Raw genomic sequence first — 25,518 nt, forward strand, 5'->3', positions numbered from 1 at the left:
TTCTTGTCGAGTCTGTGTGGATGCTGCACACTGATAGTGAAGTGATGAACGCGAGTTATTGGCCAGCGTGCTTATCAAGTGGCTGTGTGAGTGCATGCTATGAGTCCAATGTCCTTGAAGTTTAAGCAAAACATCACTATATTGTAATACAGCCTTCCCAAAAAGCAACAGACCAGTGTCATTGGAAGCTAGTAATGAAGTTTTATCCCCAAGGTTACGAAGGGGATGCAGCAGTACTGTTTACAATTGCTGCCATCAAACCCTTCAGAATGAGCAGCTCTGCAGTTAACATGACTATTGCTATTGGTATTTATTTTTCCTAACTCCACCATTAGTACCATGATCCTATTAAATTGTGGGGCAGTTTATAAATGAAGCAGGGCAGCAGCAGTCTGTGGCTCTAATTTGGGCCTGTGCTATCAAAGGGATGAGGCAGATTCTTCAGTGGTTGTGCTGGTGGTGGTACCATGGAGAGAAGCCACACCAATTAGAAAACCACCACAGATTGCTGCGCATTGATCTCGAGTTATTAATTTGCTCACACAGATTATAATTTCGAGGACACAAATGACTAATTTGTGAACCCCTTTTATTAAAGCATTTACCTCTTTGGTGTGCCGTGTCTGCGCATTTGACACTAGATGGCTTATTTTTCTCCATGTATGCTTTAAAGAGGGATTGTGCTTGATTATTCACAATGCAAAACCTGCTAATAAAAAGTAATTCAATAAGGGTAAATTATGCTATTCATCAGATGGACAAGATGTTAGTCTTAAAGATTAGTCATTTCAACTTTTAATTCTATCCAGCAGTAAAACACATTATCTAGTGTATCATGGTGGGTCTAATTTGCGTTACTACATTGCATTATTTACCTCTTAGCTACTGCACTGGCTTACATTGCCTTGTTAATGCTAAAAGTGTAAACTCTTCAGCAATAGACTGAAAGAGGGTCTCCATTTCCCTACAGATGTATGCACCCAGGCAAGAGGACACTGCAGTGAAGCCTGGCTAATGACTGTCACACCATGGTCTCCATTTTGAGCAATGCCATTTCTATTAGGGCAGAAAATAGATTGCATTACGTTGCTATTTCATTGATCACGTATGGCTAACCCCAAGGGTCCAACCTACCTACCATCTCACCTGCCTGTGGATTGGCGTTGTGTGTGTGGGTGCGCGCACGCACAGCGGGAGGTGTGGGTGGGCTTTGTGCATGTGTTTGATCACATAACACAGAGGAAGAAGGGTTTAACTGCAAACTGTGCCACAGATCAATATATCAACGTCAACTGTGTGTGTGTTCCTACTTAGAGACGCCGCTCTGTTTGATGCCTTTACAGATTCACTACAGCCAGACCCATGACGACTTTTTTTTTTTTTAATGATTATCATGGAGGAAATGTAGTGACAGATCTTCCTGTGTATTTGACAGTTTGCTAAGTCAAGGATATTAAACTTTAATGAATAAAAGATCGCTTGCCTTTTTTTCGATTGTTCTACCAAAAAAAAAAAAAAAAAAAAGCTGATAGAGTGGGCAAGATAAAAGAAAACTGACATGTCATCTGGATTTTGGTTTTAATAGCAGCAGAGCACAGACACAGAATGCAAAACACCTGCTTATATACTGTAGTGCCACTAGCTTCTTGCCGGTGTTATGTCGAAGATACAGGAGTAACTTGAAAATATAAAGATGAGAAAAATAGCAGATGCTGTAAGTCAACTGTAATCTACTGTATATTTAATGTGTTAGATGCTGCTGTGCTGGCTCAGAGACGGGAAAGTTGGCTCATCTGGATCATCTTTTTAGCAAACTCACAACTCAGAAAAGAAAGCTGAGACGTTTCTCAACTTATTCTTATGGAAAGACACTTTTGTTGGAGCACTTTAAAAGGTCATACAGCCCTCGCTTTTAACGCCAACTCCAACCAAATCACATGGGTAATATCAGGTGAATGAGATAAATAACAAAGAAGGGAGAGGCTAAAAGAACAGGAGGGGAGGGCAGAAAAAAAATGTGTATTGCCAATTTCCTCAGCAGTGAGAGTTATGTTTTTAAAAATCTTAAATGTCAGCACCCCGTTTCAGAAAAAAAAAAAAAAAAAGAAGAAAGAAATCCCTCACTTTACTGGAGAGGTCGCGGAACCCTCTGGTGCATGCGTGGGCTGGAAGCCAGGTTCATGAGGTGCTACACACTGAATGAAAGCACAGACAAAAGAATTACATACACTGAGGAATCTGGAGACGAGCTGCAGGGTTTGGGTCGTGGTGTTGTAAGCATTCCGCCAATCATAGGGTGGCATGTCGGGCGGACGATCCTCTGGTGGCCCGTTGTACAGGAAGTTGGCCAGCAGCTCGGCCGTCAACGCCGTGCCGTTGAGACGCTGGTTGAGGAGAGCGGCAACCACCGGATCGGCCAGCAGAGCCTGATTTAAAAAACAAGAAGATGGGTTTAATTATAGTTACTCTGGTTACTCGTGAGGAAAAAATGGGTGGTCAGCTTCGTTTGTTGGTGGCAGTGAGATTCATTCTTCTGCAGAATTAATTAGCAACGTTAAGATAGATGGCACTGTTGCACTTCGGGCTCTGGGATACACATCAACTCCTCTCAGGGCCACGCAGCGCTCATGCACGGCATCCATTAGGAATGCACAGCACATACGCACACACACACGCAGCATATGCACATCTGAATGGACATACATTAAGGAGTGTGAAAATGAATGCAAATTAAAACTGCCTACTCACACACACACACACACACACACACACACACACAGACACACACAGACACACACACACACACACACACACACACACAGATACATAAGAGGGCACACAAAGTACAGGAGCACAGAGCAGACATGCGGGCAAATGCCATTTCCCCTCCTCTCAGCCTCCTTCACTAACACGGTCAGAGACATGTGTGTGAAGCCTCTCTCAGTCATCTCAGGTCATGGATCAAGCTGCACTGCTCTAATCAGGGAATGAATTAATAAAGGTGGCACTCTGATCCGTACCTGCAGTACTTCAGCCATACTTATATACAACAAATGATTATGCATACTTTTCTTTCATGCGTGAAATAAACAATTCTAAGCTCCTTAAACGATAGCTCTGTATTATAAGATAATTATAAGATACTCGATCTATAATGCACTGCATTATAGTTAGAAGTCACAACCATTCCCTCTCACTCCCCCCTAGTATTTCCACTGTTTCATGCTGCTGTGAAATTACAGTCCAAATATTAATATGACACTATTCCTTTAATGACATAAACTAAAATTAAAGATAACAGTGATTATATACGTGTCACACACACACACAGAGGATCACCGGAAAGGAAACTAACCCCATTGAGATAATAAGTTATTTAAAGCATCCATTCAATACCATTTATAATTTAAGAAAAAGGTCGGATCTGAAAGTGGACTGTGTGGACTAGGGAGGAAAGAGCGCCGTACGTCAATGGAGAGCTGGGCCTCTGAAGTGGAAACGCCTCGGATGAGATTCAGATATATTCTGACCAGCGCAGTGGCATTTCACTGTCAACACTTCTGATGATATTCTGCTTAACCTTAAGACAAAGTGTCATATTAAGTAATCTCTACGCTGCATGTGACCTTTGGAAAAAAAAAAAACCTGTACATCCATCTTCGTGGGTGCTACATTAAGGACATGACCCATCAAAATGTGTGTATTTCAAAGACAGTACGTCATTTTAAACGCTGGCAAACTGTAACCGCTGAACTGGCTCAGCTTGAAATCTTCTTTCGGCTACGAGTGCATGTGGGGTCATTTTTGGTGTCCTTTCAGGCCAAAGAGTCGCAGGTATGCTATTTAACCTGGACAGTCATGTGTCAAATGAAATGGTTTGTCATGCCAGGATGTTCCCACCCACCCAAGTGATATGCTTTTGATTGCCTTTGTTAACAGGATCAATGTCCAGGATATAAAAGTTGTTTTCTGCAGTCAGGACACGCTCCTGTTTATGTCATCCAAGTATAGAGTTCAAGGTATAATCCTTATCCAGCCCTTTAGTCAATCCCCGTTTATGGTCAGCCATATGACGCATTTACAGTCAGTATCACCTCTCTGAAGTAACCACTCCTGCACAAGGGATCCACAGGACAGGAGGCAGCTATCTAAGCAGTATAACTGTACATCATCGATACCAGCCCAACTGTTTACTCTTCACTCTCTTTGCACTGTGTAAAAGCTCTATTTAGTTACAGCTAATGCACAGAGAGTGTCCCAGAACTGCTGCCGCTTCCGAGTAAGAGCATTTAATTCACCAATTTTCCTCAGAAACGCGCCTACAAAACACTTTCACCATTCCTGGACGGCAGATCACTTTTAAATATTACAGGGAGTAATGGAACAAGTGGGAGCAGCCATAGTGAGCTGCTAGATGAGGAGTTACGTTGGAATGTCACCTCCAACCCCTCAGAAAGGTAATTAACTTCACTGTGCCCTGATACTGTGTGGAAAGCTACTACATGAACTACTTTCACGTGCGGCGGTTGCTCATGGCCTGATGGAGGAAGGGAGATAATTGACTGGCTTCTTTATTAAAACAAAGTGAGCCAGTGTGGCTGCGCTGGGAGCAGATACAACAGTTGTGCTTATGTTCTATTTCTGCTCCACAAGACCAGTCATGTTCAACCTCACTTGCTGTTACCACGGTAACCGCGGGCGTCATTAAATCAGCGAGGGCTGAAATGGGAAGGATAAGAACTTTAGCATGTACACACCATGTACAGGCGAGCGGCAGACATATTTCCAGCCACTCCTATTTGGAAGCAGTTTTCTGAACAGTGCGTCCTTCCATCCAACTCCACGCCCGACACCTTCCATCCTAAATGTAGCCGCGGTGGTGATGGTAATTGGTCCATCAACGTAAAGCGCGTCTGCGACCTTGAAGGACCTCTGAAGATGACAAACCTCCGAAGCCACCAGGTTCGTAGCGAGAGGTGGAGAGCGAGAGAGCTCGGCTGGGAGAAAATGAAGACAAAGGAGGATTGCCGGCCCATTTGTGTAAAGGTTAGGGCTAGGGTAATGAATACCCTGGCTATATGGAGCTCCCAATGTCTGCTTCCCTCCAGCTGCCTATAAGCTCATTTGGAGTGACACTGGAGTAATGTCAGTGTCAAGGAAATACGGCAAGAGGCAAAGAGAGAGAGGAGAGGGAGGGAGGGAGAGAAGTGGCGGCGAAGAGTCCATGTCCTCTACTTCTATAGATAATCCTTTCTGCCCGGATGAAAATTATCCTGCACTTATCCATAATTACTTTCCTCCCTCGGTTTCCCTATCCAACAGAAGGTGCAACAAATTGCTATACACGACGCATATATTCTCACCTGCAGTCTATATGAGGCTCATCATTTTCATTTTTAGCATTTAGATTCTTAAAGGAAGCTGAAGGATTTTTTTTTTTTTTTTATGTCCCTATGCATTCAAAAGGCCAGCCAGGAAGTGCAGTGAAATAAAGAGAAAACGGAAAAATAATAACAGATTGAACGCTAAAGCAACCGGCAGATTGCAACTCCAGGAGGTGAAGAAATAGTCCAGCACATAACCCCCATAGAAATCCTATACATGTCATTTTTATACTGAAGAATAAAAAGAAACAACTCACTAATTAGCATGCTGTAGTGAATTAGAGAGGCTTCAAGGTGCTGGTGGGTGGATTTTGACCTTTGGACAGAGACAGGCAAACTGTTTTTATGCTAAGCTAATGGTGTCCTGGCTGTAGCTTCATATTAACAGACCACATATGAGAGTGGTATCGATGGAGACTTGCTACCTGACACAATCTGTTTCGAAACTACACTCTATTTTTTTCTGAATAGCCATAAAATCACAGGTTAAAGTGCTTCCTAGTGCTGAGTCTTACCCGCAGTGCGTTGACTTGAGTGCTGTTCTGAAGGAAATCCCAGACACGCGGCCCGAGTTTATCCCATGAATCAGCGAGATCTTTGAGCATCGCCAAAGTGTTGAATGTGCTATTTGCCTAAAAAAAGAAAAGAAGAAGAAGAAGCTTTAACAATGGAGTCATCTCACCTCTCCACTGAAAGCACTGAGCCTTTTCTATTCGCTCTGAACCAATCCACACATGAAAGTACTGCACATCTGTACATTTCAGCTCATCCCTGGAGGAACTCTTCACATTGTAACGCAGCCTCCCCCCCATGGTGACGAATGTAAATGGGGTTATTTACCCCTGAACGCTGACTTGTAAACAATCTGACTTATGTCTGGTGTGAAAGGGGCTTCCTGCTCCAGCACCGGGCTGCTTGCTGTGAACTCATTACGTATTCTCAATGCAAAACCCTCGCTGCCTGCCTGTTGTTTGTTTTTGCTTCTGCAGTTATCAAAATGATGCTAATATCTGGGAGAAATGTCATGTCATGAAAATACATTACATTCACAACGTTCCAGCGCAGGCCCCCCTAACTAACTATTGGATTTTTTTTTAATTTTCTTTCCCAGGTGGTTACTTTGTGTGACATCTCGTGTTTTTCATTCCCCTGCTGGATGCTCCTTTGCAATTCTCACAGTTACTGATAACTGTAATTGGTCCTGTGCATACAGGGTATTCAAACATACCCACAAACAAATGGAAAATAAAGAGTTGGGACACGGTGGAAAATGTAAATAAAAATAGATTGCAATCATTTGCAAATGAAAACTGGTTTTATGAAGTGTTCCTGAGCCCGTGCAGTAATGGCGGTGAACCTCGCTCCATCCTTGCTTGTACTGTTTTCAATTGAGTTTAAGCCAAAAAGGAGGAGCAAACGATCACATTCTGCTTTGTTTTGGTTTACGCAGTGTCCTAACAGGAATCAGGATCGTACTAAACTCGCTCCTATCATGCACCGACATGAGCATGACAAGTCAGTGTGCACATAAATACACTCCATTTTTCACTTACCTCCTTCACCATGAGGCGAGCAGCAGGTGTGTCAGGTGCGTAGAGGACTTTCCCTTGGAATATCGGCCTGAAGGTGCGCCAAACGTAGCTCAGACCAGGTGTGCTCTCCAGGGTGCCGACAAGGGTCTGACAAAAAGCATCTACAGACGATCCGAAGAGAGGGGAGAAGACAGGGAAAGTCAAGGCAACGCCGAGAAAATACTTCTAAATTTCCGATGCTCTTTCATGGCACAGGAGGAAAGAGGAGAAACACGATGTTAGAACTGTACGAAATCAGAGTTTGCAGCACCCGAGAAGCGAACAGGATAAATATTGAATATGAGCTTGAAATTCTTATGTGGCTACCGTAACAACCCGTCTTAACCCAGAGTGAGCAAATATGAACATAGCACGAGTTTTGTAAAGCCATTAAACATACAGCTTGGCTATTTAATTTCACATGTCATGTCTTTAAAAGAATTTAAAGAGCCCAGTCTTTAAACAGACATATCACATTACAAATATGATATATGAGATTTGCATGTGTTTCCTATGACTAGAGTGTTGAGAAAATCACATTTCTACAAGCAGAAATAAGAAAACCAAACACAGATTACAAATCAAAAAGCATCCCATCGACGGATACATTTAAAGGGGCAGCAGTGCTGAGGTAACACACTGTAATACACACGGTGCCAGTAAAATGCAAGAAAAGAGCTAAATAAAATTACTGGAAAGTACACAGCGCGGCAAGTTTACACCATAGGGACAGTATTGATGCAATCACTGCACTTCAAAAGGCAGCGATTACTTCTAACTGCTCCTGACGACTCCTTTTCGGAGAGCCTTGATTAAGGATTCTTGTTTGAGTTTTCTGATGCCGTTTTGAGGAGTAAGTGTTACGATGCTGCGCTTTATGCAATGAGGGCTTTACAACGGCTTTACAAGTACTTTGAGCCAACAGGACTGACAGCAGCTCCTGGCACTTCGAGATGGCGTTTAAAGAGTAGAATGGGTATAAGTGTTGATTTAGTTTATTGCGTGTTGTTAGGAGAGCCTGCAGTTGCTAGTTTCATAGAACTCATTTTGGAGGACTAACAAAATGACAATTACTTCAGAAGACAGAAAAACCCCATCACTCTTCCTTTAGTTCTTAAAACTTTACTCATAAGAAAGCCTTTGCAAATGCTTGATGCTTATTTCTGGTTTTACGGCTGCGCTTACATTCAACTTGATCAATTATATGTTTAAATAAAGTCTTGTTTTCTTACAGTCTGCTGGGGATAAAAGAGCTTACTATCTAATTCTGTTAATACACACCATTGCTGCTTCCTCCATATGTCAGCGTGATGTCCTGTGAATGTCCTAGCTGGGGTTATAAAATGAAAAGTTCTCCTCATGAGGATACTGGGTCAGTTTCTGGTAGGGTACTTCATTATGCATCAGCGACCAGAGAGTTGCAAAGTGGATGTATTTAGAAAAAGTTATTAAAAGTTATTATTACTTTAACACAAAGGCAGAGGAAAACACAAGCCAAGAGTTCAGACCTGAGTACATAAGGAAAAGCTTCTGTGGAGCAGAGCGAAAAAAAAGTCAATATGCTCAGCAGCAGCGCGATCATTACTAATTTAACTTATCTGCCAACGTGAATATTGCCAGGTTGGGAGAGCGCTGAATAGGTTACATGAGGACCTGCACGGGAGTAGAAAGAGGGCTTGTGCTTGGATCGTGCCTGCCTTGTTGTGACTGAAAATATGTGATTCTTGCAGCGTGGGAGCTAATCAGACAAATGATCAATTCAGTGCGTCGTCTGCCAGTCAATTTGACCGGCTGCCTTTTTGATCTGCTGCCAACTGTCCCTTTTGTTCAGACACCTGGCATTACATCAGTTCTTCTTCCAGTCTTTTTCCCCCTGTCAAGACTACAACAAAACCTCAATCCTCCACTTCCTCTCATCTCACCAGGCCAACCGTTTCCCCCATCAAGGAGATTTTAGCGGCCATTTTCATTGCAATTAAATGTTAGCCTTTCTGCCTCCTGGCCATCTTTCCCAGGTGCTCCTGGGAGGTCTGTGCACGGGCAGCTAATGGCCGCCCCTTAGTCTGAGTCTAGCCAGCTGTTCCCTCCACAGACTGCAGATGCCACTTGCAATCATAATACTTGAAAGACAGGAAATGTGTGTGCCACAAAGCTCAGTAGCTCTCTGCTGTTAGGTGGAAAAAAAGACTGACAGAGTGTAAGATTTTTGGTATTTAAGAAACCATTTCAGAGGTGTCCTCAGGATTTTTCTGACCCCTCGTTTTACAAGTGGGTACATTTTGTGTGTATCACAAGCGGCAAATCTTCCAATCATTCTGACACTAAATTAGCATCTTACAGACTGACAAATCGGGGGAAAACTAACTTTGTTCGAGACCTCTCTCTGACCCAGCAGCACGTTCTCGTGAGATCTGTCTGCCTCAGCATCACCTTCTTGCGGGATTTGGAGATCCGGAGCAAGCATATTACACTAGCACACAAAAACGAGCAGCACAAACATTAAATTTGTACTGTATCTAGGGTTGTATTGTTTTGACATGGACAAGCCGGAGTCCATCAGTTATGCGTGAGTGTTAAAAATGCACTACAGGGATATGAGGGAGAGGCGAGCGCATCCACTTAGGAGTTAGGAAGTGTACACCATTTCACAGCTCGGCACAGCTAGAAATGGGTAATCTTGTTGTTCGACGGCATCTTTTAAACAATGCAGAATTTCAAGTACTGGCTTTGCAAGACCTCAAGGACATACACAGTGTGTGTTGTTCAGAAACACTGAACATGAACTTGACTTGTTTGTTTAAATGAAAAGCCCGCAGGGTAGTTTTTCTTAATTAAGACAAAAAGACAAAACAACATTTAACAACATTAAAGGCGGTTAAAGTAGATGAGGCAGGAGCCACAAGGCAAAAAGGTTGGGGCCCACCACCTTTAAGAGGTACGTACGCATGTTTACTGTATTTCCTATATAGTACAACCTGTTGTGACAACCTCTGTGTACCAATGAAGAGAAACAAAGTAAGCTCTATTGCAAACAAGTCAGCTAAATTTTCTCACTTTATTTAGCATCCGTCAAATACATGTAGAATTTCTACATCTCTGGAAACTACTTCTGTGTTTACAGCGACCTTCTTTCATAAAAGAGTTCAGACTGTGAAAGTGATTATGAGAATAGGAAATAACACAAATGGGCCTTGACCAACATGCTTGGGACACAACACAAAGAATAACAATTTCTAGTCAAGAATGGAGCAGGAACACAGAAGGCTTCACATTGGGGGAAAGATATATCCATTTTTGATATTCTGTGTGCTAAAGGGAGCACTGGATCCCAGAGGTTACACATTCTCAAGAGCTGTAAGCTGTGGAGTTCTTTTGACAACAGATCTGCACTTCATGACAAAATGGCAGAATGACAGAACAGGAGAATCTGTTCTTTACACCCGTTTTTAGCCACAGTCAAATAATTGCTTGGAGCCTCAAGTCAGCCCCTCAACTTACCTGGCAAATGTAATCAATTTGAGTTGCACCCTAGAGATTGGCTCAATTCTGCACCACAGTGAGACAGAGCTGCAGACACACCGCAAACGCTGGTGCCACACACACAGACTGATAAAGACACACACGGACACACACACACACACACACACACACACACACACACAGTCTCGCATGTATAATTACATGGACAGACATGCACATGCGCCTACACACGGATAATGATATCACTCTAGGTTCACATGACTCACAATTCAGGCATTTCGTGCAATAAACACAGCACACAGTGTGCGCACACACACACACACACACACACACACAGCATGCATGCACTCCCAATATGATATGCCAGTCTAAAGTGAACCACGCCATGCATCAATAAAGCAGCACTTATTTCCTACAAGCAGCACAAATCAAGTGCTGTCTCGCAGCATTCCAACAGGAAGTCAAATAAGCGTGAATAAATGTCATTGAAGTCGCTCTTTCATAAGAGACAGAGAGGCCGCTTTGACATTCAGCAGCATAAGACGAGCCTCTCTCATTCCCAATGACTGCCTCGATAGACACATATTTTGCCTTCACCAGCTCCAGTGTATATTAAAGGGATGTGCTTGAAACTAGAAATAAAGGGTACCAATTACTAATTATTCAAAGAGACACCCATTGGCAAATATTCAGAGGACAACAGCGCGAGTCTCGAGATAATTAGGAAATAGTATAAGCAATGTCAGGGAAAATCACTCCAGCTAAAAAAGGACAATACTAAATGAAAGAGGGGAAGTTATTTTGGCAGATCAACAGAAGATGTATTCATCTGGAAAACTGATGTTTGCCATGCGCACAAAAAAGTCACATTTGAATGAAGAGCTCTGCGGCAAATATAGTTAAAATGTCATTCTGAAAACAGTGTGAGGTCAAGTCAGAGCAGCAGTTCTGCAGCCACGGCTGCACTGCAGTACTTCGACTCTTTCGCCTACTTCTGTTTGCAGTGCAAAAGCGAGCCAAGCCATTCAAATACTTCATATGGTACCAAACGATGTTTGATTCGACGACAGCGAAGGAAGCAGCCTCTAAAGTAAGCCATGTGTAAAAGAGCCTCCAAATGCATTTGCATAACATCAGTTCACAAATGTATTCAACAAATGTATAAATGTAAATATATGCATTGCAGAGCCATGTAATCACTCCTTATTCATTCTAATCTACAGGGCAGATTTTGAAAATGGTAACAACTCAAAATCATTGTTTACGGTCATGGAAGAACAGTTACCAGCCCAACTATTCTGAATCGTGACTCACAAGTTTTCCTTTGCTGTCAACCATTAATTGGGAACGGAGCATTACTGAGCCGTTAACAAACCTCAGCGTTGGCCTTTATTATTCCTATTCTACTATTCCTTTGAGTGTACTTTTACACTTACAAAGGAGTTGTAATTGGCCATTATGCAGACACACTGCACATTCCAGATTCATTTAACTGTACATAGAGTAACACAATGAAATGCCAAGGCAAATCCAAAACAGCCATTAGCATGCTAACAGAAACATTAGTGCTTTTTTCTGTATGGATGATACAATGTTTTTGCTAATTTGCGCTGGCACTGGCATGCAATTCCACTCTACAGTGTAACTTTATTCCCAGGAAATAGAGGCTTCTTATTAAAATCTAATTTTGTGCAGTTGTCTCCAAAGAACAGGCATTTAATGAAACAGCAATGCATGGTCTCTAATGAGCACGAGGCTGCAAGACGCTACACTGAAGATCTAATTCTCAAAGATCTTCTGGAGCAAACATAATCACTGATTTTCAAAGCTGTGCCCACCATCACCACCACGAGCAACCGGGTTACTGTTATTCATTTTTGAGTGACGACAACAGTGATTTCTCTGCACAGTAAGAAAAGACTTAGAAAGGATGTGCATAATCTTTTAGGGAAAAATGTGACCAATTGTGCTGCTTGACTACAAATTCCCCAAATGTTAACTATGTATGTCTAGGTAATGATACAGTGCAGTATAAACATGTATTGCATAATCCTTCCATATATTTAAATGCATGGAAATGTATATATTATACTGTATATATGTAAATATATGTTTGTCTTTTTATATATGTTCTATTATGGGTTATTTCCCTTACTGTCAAGATAACAAGGCAGGTTTGAAGAAAATACGTTTTAGAGTAATATGTGTTAATAAACACACCTTTACTCATTGTAATATTTGCAGAAATAGAGCAGAACACTTCTTGGGAATTAGTTATGCAATGGCAACAAACAGAAATGCTTATCGCCATGTGGAAAAAGTTACCGTCCCTTTAATTACTAAAAATAGAATCAGGTGCACTTAAACAGGTGCAAATGATACAACAAAAACAAAAAAGTGTGAGAAAAGGCTTAGAAGGTCCACCCATTCATCAAGATCAGACATGTGGTCAGGAGCAAACATTCAGGTGTGTGATCATCCATAATGACTCTTTTTTTCCTGTGAATCCCATAGATGAAAACAAAAAAAACAGATATTCCATAAATATAGAGAATTAGAAGAAGCAATCTTCAGTGTTAACTAATGGAAAATGCAGAGAACACTAAAGGACATACGGTCATGTCTTTCCACAGTTTCTAGGGAGGAGTCAGCTCTAACCCCAGTTGGACCCACAGGGTAGCTCTGGATCGTTTGCCAGGTGACACTGGAGTGAAGAACAACACTACTTTCCCAGTGCGTTCTGGACCGAGGCAGGGGTTGATAGAATAAAACACAGCCTTTGAAAAGATCAGCCTTAATCATTTGTGAAGCATCATACACTGGTTTGGGGATGCTTTATTGCCTCAACAGGCCTCAGGCCACAATGTGAGCTTCTTTGTTTGTTTTTTTTGTTTTTTTTTAGCTCATTAAATGACACATCTCGCAGTGAGCTAACCAGCTTCTGACAGTCGTGCAGAAACACCTTTTCTATTCTTCATGGAAAAAAGCGTTAAGCGGTGGGTACACAGTGTCCTGTACCTGACTATTACCATTAGTTTTACACAGTAACAAACATCTTTCAGGCATGCTAACTATACTTTGATGTATAGTCCTTAACCATGAGACACATCAAGAAACACACTTTGATGCAGTGATGCCAGCAAAGCAGAGTGTTCGGGGTTAGATCAAAGGGTGATTCGTATCAATACTCGACTCTTACATATGTCTTCCACAAACGCTTGTAGAATTTAGTATCTTTCCTCTTTTACTAATTAAACGCTCGCAGCCATGAGGACCCTCGTTCACCTACAACCACGCTGAAGGTGGGTGGTGTGGCCCAGATTTTCAAAGCGGTGTAAATGTACCACAGCTTCCTCTAATGTGGCTTCATGGAAGACATATTTCCTACGTAGCACCAGGCTGCTGTCGAGGATACTGTACGGGGTTACTCAGGGATACTGCCCCTTCGCAAAAATCTTTCCAAACTGAGCCTGGTTCAGTGAAATCAATATAGCACCAAGGAATTTGTGTTTCAGTGACACCATCTGTCCTCAGTGGGAAGTTGGGGTTGCCATATGTTCATGTTTAGAATGCTATGTATTTGCGCCTTGTGACTCTGCACCACCCAGACAACAGCATCACTTTCCACTTGGGATAAGTAACTCTGGACTTTCCTCTTTATCAAAAAAACATCATTATGTCAGGGTGGGGGGTGTACACAGCTTCTAAATGGAATGAGAGGAGCTTGATTTGATTGGCTACGATTGATGCCAGCCCCTGACACAGCCGCCGATAATGTATTCCTAATCAAACCTAGTTTCCAGCTCTGGCACAGGTGCCAACTGTGCCACAGGTGCCTGGTTCCTGGATGTGCACAAGTTGTCACATCCTGCGCACGCTGCTCAGTTCACTGCACTGTGGACCATGCAGCACCAATTCATGAAAAAGGGGATCATGGTTTTTTCTTTGCATGCATATTTTGATGACAGGGTTTGAATTGTCTGTGCTTCTATGTCATACAATTACTTTTATCCTGTCCATAGACAACACTGCTACCCCAAAAAGACTGCCTGCTGAGCACTGCTGGACTGATATTTGCTGCACTAGCAAGGCTACAGTAGCTCCATGTTGCTATGTCCCGTGATACAGGATGCTGTGTCCATTTTGTCCATTTCCTGGCAACCAGGACTACAAACATGACAAAGACACAAGTGAAGTCTGACAACATTGCTTTGTAAAGGAGTTTGCTGCGGCACTTACCAGAACTGTTGCCCAGAATGGAGCTTGCCTCGCTGTTAGCCGTCTGTCTTGCTGACCATACGCTGATGTTCATGTCGGTGGAACTGAAGTCAGACCGACTGCCACACAGTAGCATATTGACACTACCAATCATGTCCCCTTGGAAATCCAATTCACTGGCGGCCTTAAAGATCACAGAATTCTGCAACCTGACCATCTGGATGCAAGAAAAGTAAGGAATTTTACAAACAGATTCTTTTCTTTTCTTTTTTTTTTTGTGAACATACATAATACAATAAAAGCACTAACCTCCTCAAACACTGGTAACGCATCTTGAGTGATCTTCCCCATCAATGCTGCTGTGTCAGGTGAATTCAAAGGTAGCTGAAGGAGGTATGAACAGCTGGTTTGTATGCATGTACATGAACGGACAAAACTGAACAAGGAAATAATCCGGTGAACAAATTAAGTTCACAGCGATGCTTGCTATTTTGAAAAATTCAGGTTTTTTTAAAAAGTAGAAAAACATATGATTGCATTACACAGCCAATAGCTAACGTTCCAGTTGTAATTTCCAGCTGTTATGTGCATGGATTTTATAAGATCTGTGACATCCGCACACCTGTCACGACGTCGGCTGAAAATAGCAGTACTGCATCAGCCTTTTCAATCAACATACGATGAAAGGAATGCTGGTGATGCATGCGCTAATTTGTGTATCTTGACCTGTAAATTGAACCCGAGCATCATCATCCCAGACACTGGTTAATAAAAGTTGCATTAAAATGACAAGTGTTACGGTGTGTTACAGTGACATTAGGATGGTTCACAGTATGCGTCCAATTAGAAGAAGTAAATGGCATGCCCTTTTAACCACTGTCATTTTCATGCATCAAGTGTCAAATATAGGCTTTATTAAGAAGGCCTGTATTGTCTTTCTGAAATTACAATTACAAAGCTTATATGCAGTGTATGCAAGAGATAGGTCCATTGGGAGAGGAAAGAAGGCCAAGAGAGGTCTAAAGAAGGGTAACACTGCATTTTCATTTTGAGATAAAACTCTTTTCACATATAAAAGCCTATTCAAGCATGGTTTGGACAATAACCTGGCTATTGATTGAGCTTGAGCACATTTACTTAAGGTCACTTTTACACTCAGAAATGAAGAGGAGACAGCAAGAAAGTGCAGGGGTCTGAGACAATTTTCTGCAAAGCAGCTGAAAATCACCTGTGAGTAACCAACGGAAGGAGAGATTTCAGCCGTCGCATTAGGAGCTGGAGAAAGTGAACCAAGGCACGAAACAGACTGCTCAACTCATTTCTTAAAGAGGCCATTATATGCTTTTTTGAGGTTCTCTTTCCTTTAGTGTGTATAATGTCTGTGCATGTTAAAGGTCTGAAAAGTTACTCTGAACTGAACTGCCTGACACACCCTGTTGGTAGCCCCGCCTTTCCTTCTATCGATTGTCTACGTCACGGTGTAACACAGCACCACCTCTGGCTCGATGAGCATCTTCTGCCGAGGTGATCGTCCCCTCCATCTCGCTGTCTGCCATTGCTACAGGTGACGTTATTAGCAAAGCAAAGTATGAGCCTGAAAATGAGCAGAACGTGGCCTCAATTTCCACTACACTTTGTTCCTGAGGGCTCCAGCGGTTGTGGGTGTGTTTCTTTTGCTAGCCAGGTAAGCTGATTAAAAAAACAGCTCTCTGAGAATGATGTAACCATGCAAATTTTGTAAAAAGGTATGATTTGTTGAGCGACTGACCGCCTCATTTATTCAAATCTTTTTTTTTTGTTTACCGTCTCCCCTGTGCATTGTTTGGAAATTATTTCCAGAAACACAAACGCAAACTCGTGGAACCAATGTCTAAATCTGCCTCAGTGATAAACTCTGACTTCTTCCCTTGTCCTTTTCTTTATGTTGTTGTTGTTGTTATCACAATCATTCAGAAACGTCAAGCTTTAAGTGTGAAGGCTTGATGTTCTTTTCCATCCATTTGCTTGCGGCACTGAAGAGCTTTTCCACCATATCTTGTCTGGCCTTTCTTTTTTTTTTTTTTCCTGTCTGAAAATGCCTGTGGGCTTAAATTGTTCAAATGCTCTCTCCTACGAACTTCCTGCCTTATCACTTATTTATTGGATTTGCTGTCCCATATATTTTCTCTCAAAGATAAACTCAAAGAAAAGTGCAGGCTTTCATCATCCCAAAGGGAGCTCAAAGATTTAAAAGAACTCAAAAAAACATTGGTTCTAATAAATAATTCCCACCTGATTGCATGCATTCTAGTAAAAACACTTGAGGACACAGGGGTGGACATGACGGTGACAATTTAAAAGCTTAGACCCGATGGGACAGAAAACCATTTCTCACTCTAAATGGAAGAAATATAAATATATTAAGATAATCGTGTAGTAATACAAAAAAAGCGTTAAGCTGTGTTAATTTTGTTTAAGAAAACTATTACTTAATATGTTGAGAAACTCTATTTCTTTTTTCCATGTCCTTGAACTTTGGCTAAAATAAGACCAAAATGCCCAATTCAACAAAACAGGATGAGGTCGACGAAGCACGATAAAAGAAGACATGACAAAGGACTAAGACTAGCCAAAAATAAATAAACAAATACATAAAAATGTTGACAAAAGCAGCAGGAGTGTTGAGGTGTTGGTGGTCGGTTTGGCTTTAAAGTGGACGCACCAGCAAATTCTGACTCGGAAAAATGTCTTCATCTCTCCAAGTTACAGAGCCAGACAAGCATGACATCTAACTTTTAAAGTGGCTACTCAATTGTCTGGCACAGAACATCATTGTCTTTTAATTCAATTTACTGCAAGTCATGCGAGAACTTTAGTCTGAACAGACCCACAATACTGAAATTGTATTAAGCTGCAGGGACTGTTTTATCTTAGTTTGTAATTGATAGCACATCCATGTTGAAAATTACCTTGTGCAGCTACATTTGCTGTTTCTCGTTTTTCTCTCAATCTAGGATGAGCATCTGTCATAACTCGCACACAGAAAATGCCAGAAAGAAGAAAGTTCAACAAGAATTTCAGGCATGCAAAACCCACCTACACTACCTTGGCATTTCATTTTCGCACAGGCGTCAAGGTTTGCTCAGCAGTTCAGAAGCACCCTGCACCAACAGGCCTACTCAGTCGATTAGAAACCAAACTGTATCAGCAAACAGTGAATTAATTCTTATGTCTGATGCGTTTAGAACATTTGCAGAAAATGTTTCCAGCTATAGCCACAAACAGACAGCTTAAATCACCAACAGTGCTTAATCAAAGCTACATATGCCTGTTGAAAACAATCTGTCGATCAATGCTGGGAGGCTATGCAGGGCTATGATGTGCTCTCGTCAGTAGCACACCATGGAAGTTGACAGTGCATCTCCCAGCAACATGAGCTCTCAAACGCCATGGGGAATGCCCACCAAGAGGCACGAATCTTAGATGCTGTTTCCACAAAAAATGTCCAAAAAACAGCTTGATTCTCTTTTGCGAAATGGAAAATACACACAACAGCTGCAGCATCTTCAGTTGGGCTTTAAAATGCCTGATGGAGGAGTTCAAATACATCCTTCAACTCCTCAACTGACACCAGGCATGACAAGAGTTTAAAATTGACATTGTTAATAGCGCCTTCATTTACCCATATGTTATGGCCTGTACAACTACGACCCGATCAGGCCAGTTACTGCAAAACACAGTTCCCTAATGCATCCCCTCTCCCGCAAAATTAGACTAAGCGTGTCCGGGTTACAATGCAAAATTCCTTCAAGTTTCATCAAACTCAAATTAAATGATGAAGTTGTGGGATTTGTTGTGTGTGTGTGGGCGACAGCGAGAGAAGCTCACCTCAGAAAGTATTTTCCTCGCATCCAGGTTTTGCAGGAGCACTCGCTGGGTGTTAATCAGCTGCTGTGGAGTGAGGGAGCAGCTGACATTTTGAAAAGCCTGCTTTTCAGCTTGGCTGCTAAATTGGACATACTGATCCAGATCTGTCCCCTCACACAGGATGCTCCTCAGGTTGCCAGGCCTTGGGATGCCCATCATCTGAAAAATAAACACCAACGTTGGCAAAAGTTGACAAACATGAGAACTTTGCATCTGATCATTTTAATTATTCATGCGTTGTGTCCTTTGGGTTCGTTGTAGAGGCAGATGGAATGCAAAATCACATGGAAAGTAGTGTTTTCGCATTAGTTCAGTCTTACTTTTCTTCGATCGCCCGCTTTTAAACTGACATAATGTACTGAGCACATGCACAGACAGTGACACTTGAAGCAGTAAAAATGTGACAGACACACACAGAAGCATACACGCAGATGATTTGCATCAGACCAGACAGCATACAGTGGCACCAAGCTAGACAGGATGCATGGGCAGAAGACAGAGAATGGCTCATGAACTTTCACTTTCTGGATACTCAGTACAGTTTGCACCAGAACCCACTGCAACCATCAGAATGCCTCATACACAGTAGGGATCTTTTAATCAGCGCATATTGTATTCAAGCATCCTTGTCAATGTCAGAGAAACATAATTACCTACTTGCAGCTCATTTGATATTACTTGGTACATACCACAGTATCATTTGGGGAGCAAATGATACTCTTATTGCTGTTGCAAGTTCATTTCATTCCAAATTACCTACTGTAGGCAGCTTCAAACGGCTTTCTCTGTCAAGCAAATACTAGAGTTTACTTTGATTATGACTGTCAAGACAAGGAGTCCCAGAGGCAGTTCTTGGCCAGGACATTTTATTCTTAAATGTTCAAGCACAACACTCTTGACACTCTTGGTCTTTGAACATTTTGTTAACATTTAAATTCCTTCATGTACAGAGGGAGGTGAAAAATCTTGTCTCAAAGCAGATGCATTTTATGCTGTTTTCTACATGCAGGCGGAGGAGCAAAACGATACTTACTGAATTGAGTTTAACCTCGGCATTCATGAGGCTTTGGACCACTGTTGGTGGCACCGACAAATTCTCTTTCAGATGAGTGGAGAAAGCTTCGTTGTCTCTTAGAATACTCTTTAGGATCACTGGTTGACCTGAAACATACAGACAGAGAATCATTATGTTCGTAGAACAGCGGCTGATACGAAGCAAAAACAGGGACACACAATTGGAAATACAGCACAATACAATAATACTTAATGTGCTGGTCAGAGATGGAAAACTTCACGGTAAAGCCTAACATGAGTCTAATTCTAATAGTTTTGGCTATAAATCCTCGTTACTCGCCACCTGCACTCCAGATATTTTGTAGCCAGCCATGCAGCTTGTCTGTCTCTACCTCCACTCTTCACCCTGCATTTCCACACTACTGGGTGAATGCAGAAATGTGTGTCATTCGTCCTTATGGACAACAATGCCAGTCATGCAGGGGAGCCTGTCATGTAACTCAGGCCTTCCTCTGCAATGGAGGGATTTATTCTGTTGTTGAAAGGACAAAGTTAAAGCTAATTTCTCTGTCTTCAAAATTACCGCAGTGCAGCTGCTGAATATAATGTGACTTTATTTACAAAATAGAGACTCAAGAATGCAGAACACCTGATAGCATTCTGCTTTGGTTTTGTTACACATGTTGCTTGGAGGGGCATTACGGTCTGATGAATGTCAATTTAAATTAAGCCTTTTAGACGACTGTTGCAATTAAATCCTTCATTGGTGCAAGTAGGGGTTTGAACACTTGAATTGCATGAGAGGAGATAATCTGTTGCTAAACACGCATCAGATTGTTAATCAGCCGTTTTCTCCTGATTAGCTGTCCACAGGTAGTCAGGGTTTAAAAGAGCCTCTTTTATTGTGGGTACATTCTTAGTACACAGAAGCAGGCATTTTCTCTCTCCAGCAGATACTCTTTTTACCCCCAACGGTTGACAATCCCAACTTTATTCCTTTTGTGCTGACCTTGGTTTTAAAGAGTGGAACACATTTGGAATCCGGGTGATAAAAGATCTCGATGAAACCATTGAACCAACTCGTTCAGGCTGCCTCGGAAACACTTTTTCAGACTTGTACAAATACAATGATTTTTAAAACTCAGCATCCCAATGGAAGTAAGGTCACGGACTAGAGCAGCCCGAGGCACTAGTTCACTCAAATTGCAATCACTGATCACCAACGGAAAGTAATTATTTTAAACAGAAAAAGAATATGCAGCAATTATAAATCCCAGGAAACTCACTTTAAGATTATACATGTACAAACTGCCCCGTATCGCAGGAGCAAATATGTTACGTTGTCCTATTGATCTTAATCCTTTACAACTTGTGAGAATCCTTCGTCTTCCATGGTGGTGTGTTAATCTTACAGTGTTGGCTAGACAATGTCAAACTATCTGTTTCAAGTTGGCTTTATAATGTTCTACAAATTGTCCAATTGAAAAGGCTCACACAAGCTCCCCAAGGAAACATGAATGCTTTTTTTTTTTTTCCTGTCTGGAGCTGTTATATTCAACGCACTCATGCACACACTGAATGTATGCAACATGTGTTTTCTTCTTCCTGGGACTGCGTTTGCTCTTGAGATGATGAAGGGGTTAAGTAATTGAATTAGATTCGCCCTTCCGCAAGTGTAATACATGCAAGTCAGTCAATTATCAGGATGAGGGGAGGAAGTGACTTTCAGATTTTCAAGGTTCAATTAAGATAAATGTTTGGTAAAAATAAACGTTCAGGATTTTGTGGGGTTAATCATGCAGCGTGATGCACTTCTTACAGTCTATGTGACGCCTGCTGACAGCTACTAAACACATATTATTATGGCCCTGCTGACTGGAAGAACATCAAGAGGGATGCACAGGGTAAGATTATGCGGAAGACAAACATGCTCTGGGCTCTTCTTGAACAGTGTTGCCTTTCTGATTGAAGAGACCACCTGAGTCTTTTAATCAACCCTTGGTAAAAACCAAAAAAGGGACAACACAATCGCCTTTGCCATCCTAGTCTTTTGATAGTCCATTCTCCATTCTTGTTGATGACCTTTTGTGCTCTCTTGTAAGACAGCGCACGCCATTAATTATGCCCAGGCTTAGATGTTTGATGGATTTAATCTTGTATATTACAAGCCAGCGACCCCAAAATGCAAATGGCCCAGGAGCCGTTTGTTGAACAGCAATCCCCCCCCCTTGTCTTTTTGCAAATTAGGTGCCGTATGAAAATCTGAATATCATCAGACTAAATGAGCCGAATGCAAAGCAGCAACTTATCAAGACAAACGATCTGTCAGTCTGCATGGCAAATTGCATCATAAATAATCGCGCCATTGTTTTTGAGGGATAAAGGAGAATAACAAATCCTCCAACTTGTCATCCGCATGAAGGGGATACTTTCCTTGATGGAGAGTACTTAATAAAGACATAGCAGAGTGATTGTTGCTGAGGCTGAGTATTTTCAATACCAATTATTTTTTGAACCATTACTCAGTAGCAATAAAACTTTTCTATCAATCTACACTTTGACATTGTTGCTTCTCATCAATTTTTATGATAGTGTTTAAGAACAAGGTCTTTTCATGACTAGTTTTGCTGTTTTAAGTCAATGCATCAGGAATGTGGTATTCAAATCTTCTTACCATTACCAGGGTTAGCCTGTGACAGGACTGAAGTCAACTGGTCGATGTCATCCGCGAGCAACTGTGCCTTACTGAGAACAGATCTGTTCACCAGGAGGCTTTGCAGCTCTATCAAAATCCCAGCAATTCTAGTTTAGCAGAAAGACAACAAAAAAGATCACAGATATAAATTCTCAAATCATCTCGTATTCAGTTTCATCCTAGTGTATAATGCCTTAGACGACAGAAAGGAAAACATTCCAGTACATACATGGAGTCATTGAAGTTGTTGACTTGGCCTGGTGTCTCCCCCGGCGTTGGATAGTTCAAACAGGGATTGTTGATGTTACAGATCATACCTTGAAGCCAGGGCAGCATGCCAGCCGATGGCATGGCTTTATTTGGGTAGTGGCCTAAAGGAATACAGGTGAATACTTACTGCATTCATCTACACAGCTGCACGACTAACACCTTGTTGTCTGGAAATATAGATCCATTGATGTCACAGCAGAGTTAAGAGAATTAACTACAAACTATGAAACCTCAGCAGTCGTTCTGCTGCTTTAAACAGAGTTTTCAATCGGGCTTGTACTTACATTGGCCTTTGTGAAATGCCTGATTGGTGGCGCGAACCCCCACCAGTATGAAGAAGAGAAACAGAGGCCATGTCAGTTCTACGATGAGCCGCACCTGCAAGGATAAAGTGGCCTTGTTTCATCATTTGTTTATGAGATACATCTCTGGAGCACATTCTAGCTCACATCATTTGCATTGTTTTCTCATGAGTTAAAAATGTGGCATCCTTCCTAAAGTCAAAGCAAATCACTCCAAAGATATGAGGCAGAGGTGAAGACGAGGACTATTAAATAAACTGTAAAAGATACCGTTAATGATTGATACATGGATACACACACCCTCATGAGGGTGTGTACATCCCTGTGTGTGTTTACAATGTAGCTACAGATGTCACAGTCCACATGTTTTGCAGTTGGTCTTGCGTTTACTCGAAGCACTTACAGGATTGAGAGAGAAACCTCTGCTTGCTTCCTCTCCCCAAGCCAAAGCTATCACACACACCTTATCATCTCCTCGCCACATTTAATCCTCTTCTGGATGAAGAGCAGGAACCACTTCCTCGCTTTAATACAACAACTTCAATACCTGCCGGCATGTAACGGCCCATGTGACATGCCTGGCTTTTATTTCAACCTCGGGGAATGGGTGAAGAGAAAAACCAAGAAAGCACAAATGGATGACCTCAAGGCTTTACTAGTTTCTCATATTTTTTCTTCTCTGTTTGCCTTTAGAGGTACTTTAGAGACAAAATATCAAGAACCTAGAGTTTGGAGGTTAACATATACATCTGAACCACCTTGGGGCATTACAGGTTCAAGCTTCCACATTTCCGAAACACACAGAGATGCTTATTTTTACCACTGCTGTTGCTGTGAAAACACAGAAACAGTGCAGTTTCTTTCGAAATGACTCAAGGTAATGTGCACCTATGAAAGGTGATGGTGAAGTAACAATGGTGCAAAAGCTGATTTGACTTCATAAAGGCAATTCATCCCCGCGGTGAAGCATTTTCAGCAGGGAGTCATATCTTCCAGCGGATGACTTCCAATGAGATATTACAATGCCGCAGCATTGACTCTTCAACCCCACATCCTCTGCCATCCAGGCTTTTACACATCCCTTGGCACACCATCGCTCAACAACCCCACCCCCCAAGGCCCGCCCTCACCCACCGAGACCTCTCCTCTAACCTCAGCTGCCCCGGTCGGTCTGCACACTCATGCCTCCTGACATCTCTGGCGGAGTGACCTGCTTAGAGAAACCGGCTGGAAAGCTCCAGTCAGCCAATTCCCTGCACCTGCTTTAGTAACATGTTCCGACACAGTATCTGATGACGCACATTAGCACAAATAATAAGAGAAGACATCTATATTGTGGCTGTTGTGTTCATAATTAAAGCAGAGGGCAGGGAGAGGTGAGGTGAGGAAATACAATCATACACATTGCTTGTTATGCTACAGCACCATGGGTACCTTCTGAATTTAAGTAAGGTTTCTGCAGAAGAATAGGGATGAGCTGTGGAGGTTGAACACATAGTATTTATTTCACTGTGGCATATATATATATATACAGGCGTAGAGTGAATTTCCAGTTGTATAATTTTGTCAATGAATTACAGATGAGAAAATTGTAGATATATTTCAAAGAAACTAGATAGAATTTCTAATTCTGTCCTTTAATTCCCTCCAGTCTCTGTGAGAGGATGTAGTTCTGCTGAGAGGGTGAATTATCATAATGTATTCCAAAGAAAAGGCATGGAGAGGGAACACAGAGATCATGGGGACTTTCTCAATGTCTGGCTCCCCAGGCATTTGCCATCGGACACCAGCGTCTTTGTGAATAGATAATCTCCTCCTATGAAATTATGTGAAATACTGGACCATAAAATCAGTTTCATGCCCGTTATAAAATCTTAAAATGCTTGGTGAGGCATTCATATAATTGGTCATTAACCTCCACAAGCCCTCCAGAAGCACCATTGTCCTTGCTAACTCCCACTGGTTTTGTCTAATAACAATATTTCATGTTGACATTGGCCAAATATCCCACATTCCATGCACAAAACCACCACTGTCCCCTTACATATTTCAGGGAAAAAGTAGGCACATATTTCCTCCTGATACAAAAGATACTACCCGGTTCTTTATGCCGGCTGAGGAAATTAACAAGGGGAATGTTTCCCAGATACAAAGTTGTGAAATTACAAATGACTTTGCCTTGAGTTATTCCAAGAAAGTATGAACTTTGATGAAAGCTGATTTTTTTTGTGTGAAGATGTCTTTTGTTCTACTCTGGCAACAGATAGACTGCTGTGCTTGAACCCCTAACAAAACAAGTGGGTGGATGTGAGACCTATCATTACTGCAAGAGTATAAATCAAAGAACACACTGCAGCTCTTTGTGACGGCTATATCTGCCTCGAAAATGACGCATAGGGATAATCAGATTCCATGACGACTTGCTCTGACCCTTGAGATGCAGTTGCGACACGCGGTGTAACTGTTATCTTCCTGCAGCACGTGACCTCGTGGCCACTGTGGGTGAGATGAGAGGCAATAATAGCCATATATCGTTAGCTGATCACATGTCGACTACTATCTGTTTGGAGAATGAAAAAGCAATGACCAAAGTTCACCTAAGTGGCCTGGGCACAATGCCCAAGAGACTTTCATCAGCAGAGTTAGATTAGAAATGATTTCTAATTAAAGGAGGTCTG

General features: G+C 41.9%; 1 protein-coding gene across 1 annotated transcript in view; it reads right to left on the reverse strand.

The window, feature by feature from the left end:
* The window catches only part of LOC143316892 (phospholipid-transporting ATPase ABCA1), a 128,237-nt gene that overhangs the window by 101,500 nt on the left and 1,219 nt on the right, over positions 1 to 25,518 (reverse strand). Inside the window, exons 2-11 of the mRNA XM_076724670.1 lie at positions 22,823 to 22,916; positions 22,498 to 22,639; positions 22,248 to 22,375; positions 19,593 to 19,720; positions 18,521 to 18,718; positions 14,963 to 15,037; positions 14,675 to 14,870; positions 6,938 to 7,077; positions 5,900 to 6,016; positions 2,229 to 2,426 (exon numbers count right to left, since the gene is read on the reverse strand). Of these exons, the coding sequence (XP_076580785.1) occupies positions 2,229 to 2,426; positions 5,900 to 6,016; positions 6,938 to 7,077; positions 14,675 to 14,870; positions 14,963 to 15,037; positions 18,521 to 18,718; positions 19,593 to 19,720; positions 22,248 to 22,375; positions 22,498 to 22,639; positions 22,823 to 22,916 (1,416 nt within the window). The remainder of the gene's footprint in view (positions 1 to 2,228; positions 2,427 to 5,899; positions 6,017 to 6,937; positions 7,078 to 14,674; positions 14,871 to 14,962; positions 15,038 to 18,520; positions 18,719 to 19,592; positions 19,721 to 22,247; positions 22,376 to 22,497; positions 22,640 to 22,822; positions 22,917 to 25,518) is intronic.

The sequence above is a fragment of the Chaetodon auriga genome, chromosome 24 (assembly GCF_051107435.1).
Source record: "Chaetodon auriga isolate fChaAug3 chromosome 24, fChaAug3.hap1, whole genome shotgun sequence".
Lineage (NCBI taxonomy): Eukaryota > Metazoa > Chordata > Actinopteri > Chaetodontiformes > Chaetodontidae > Chaetodon > Chaetodon auriga.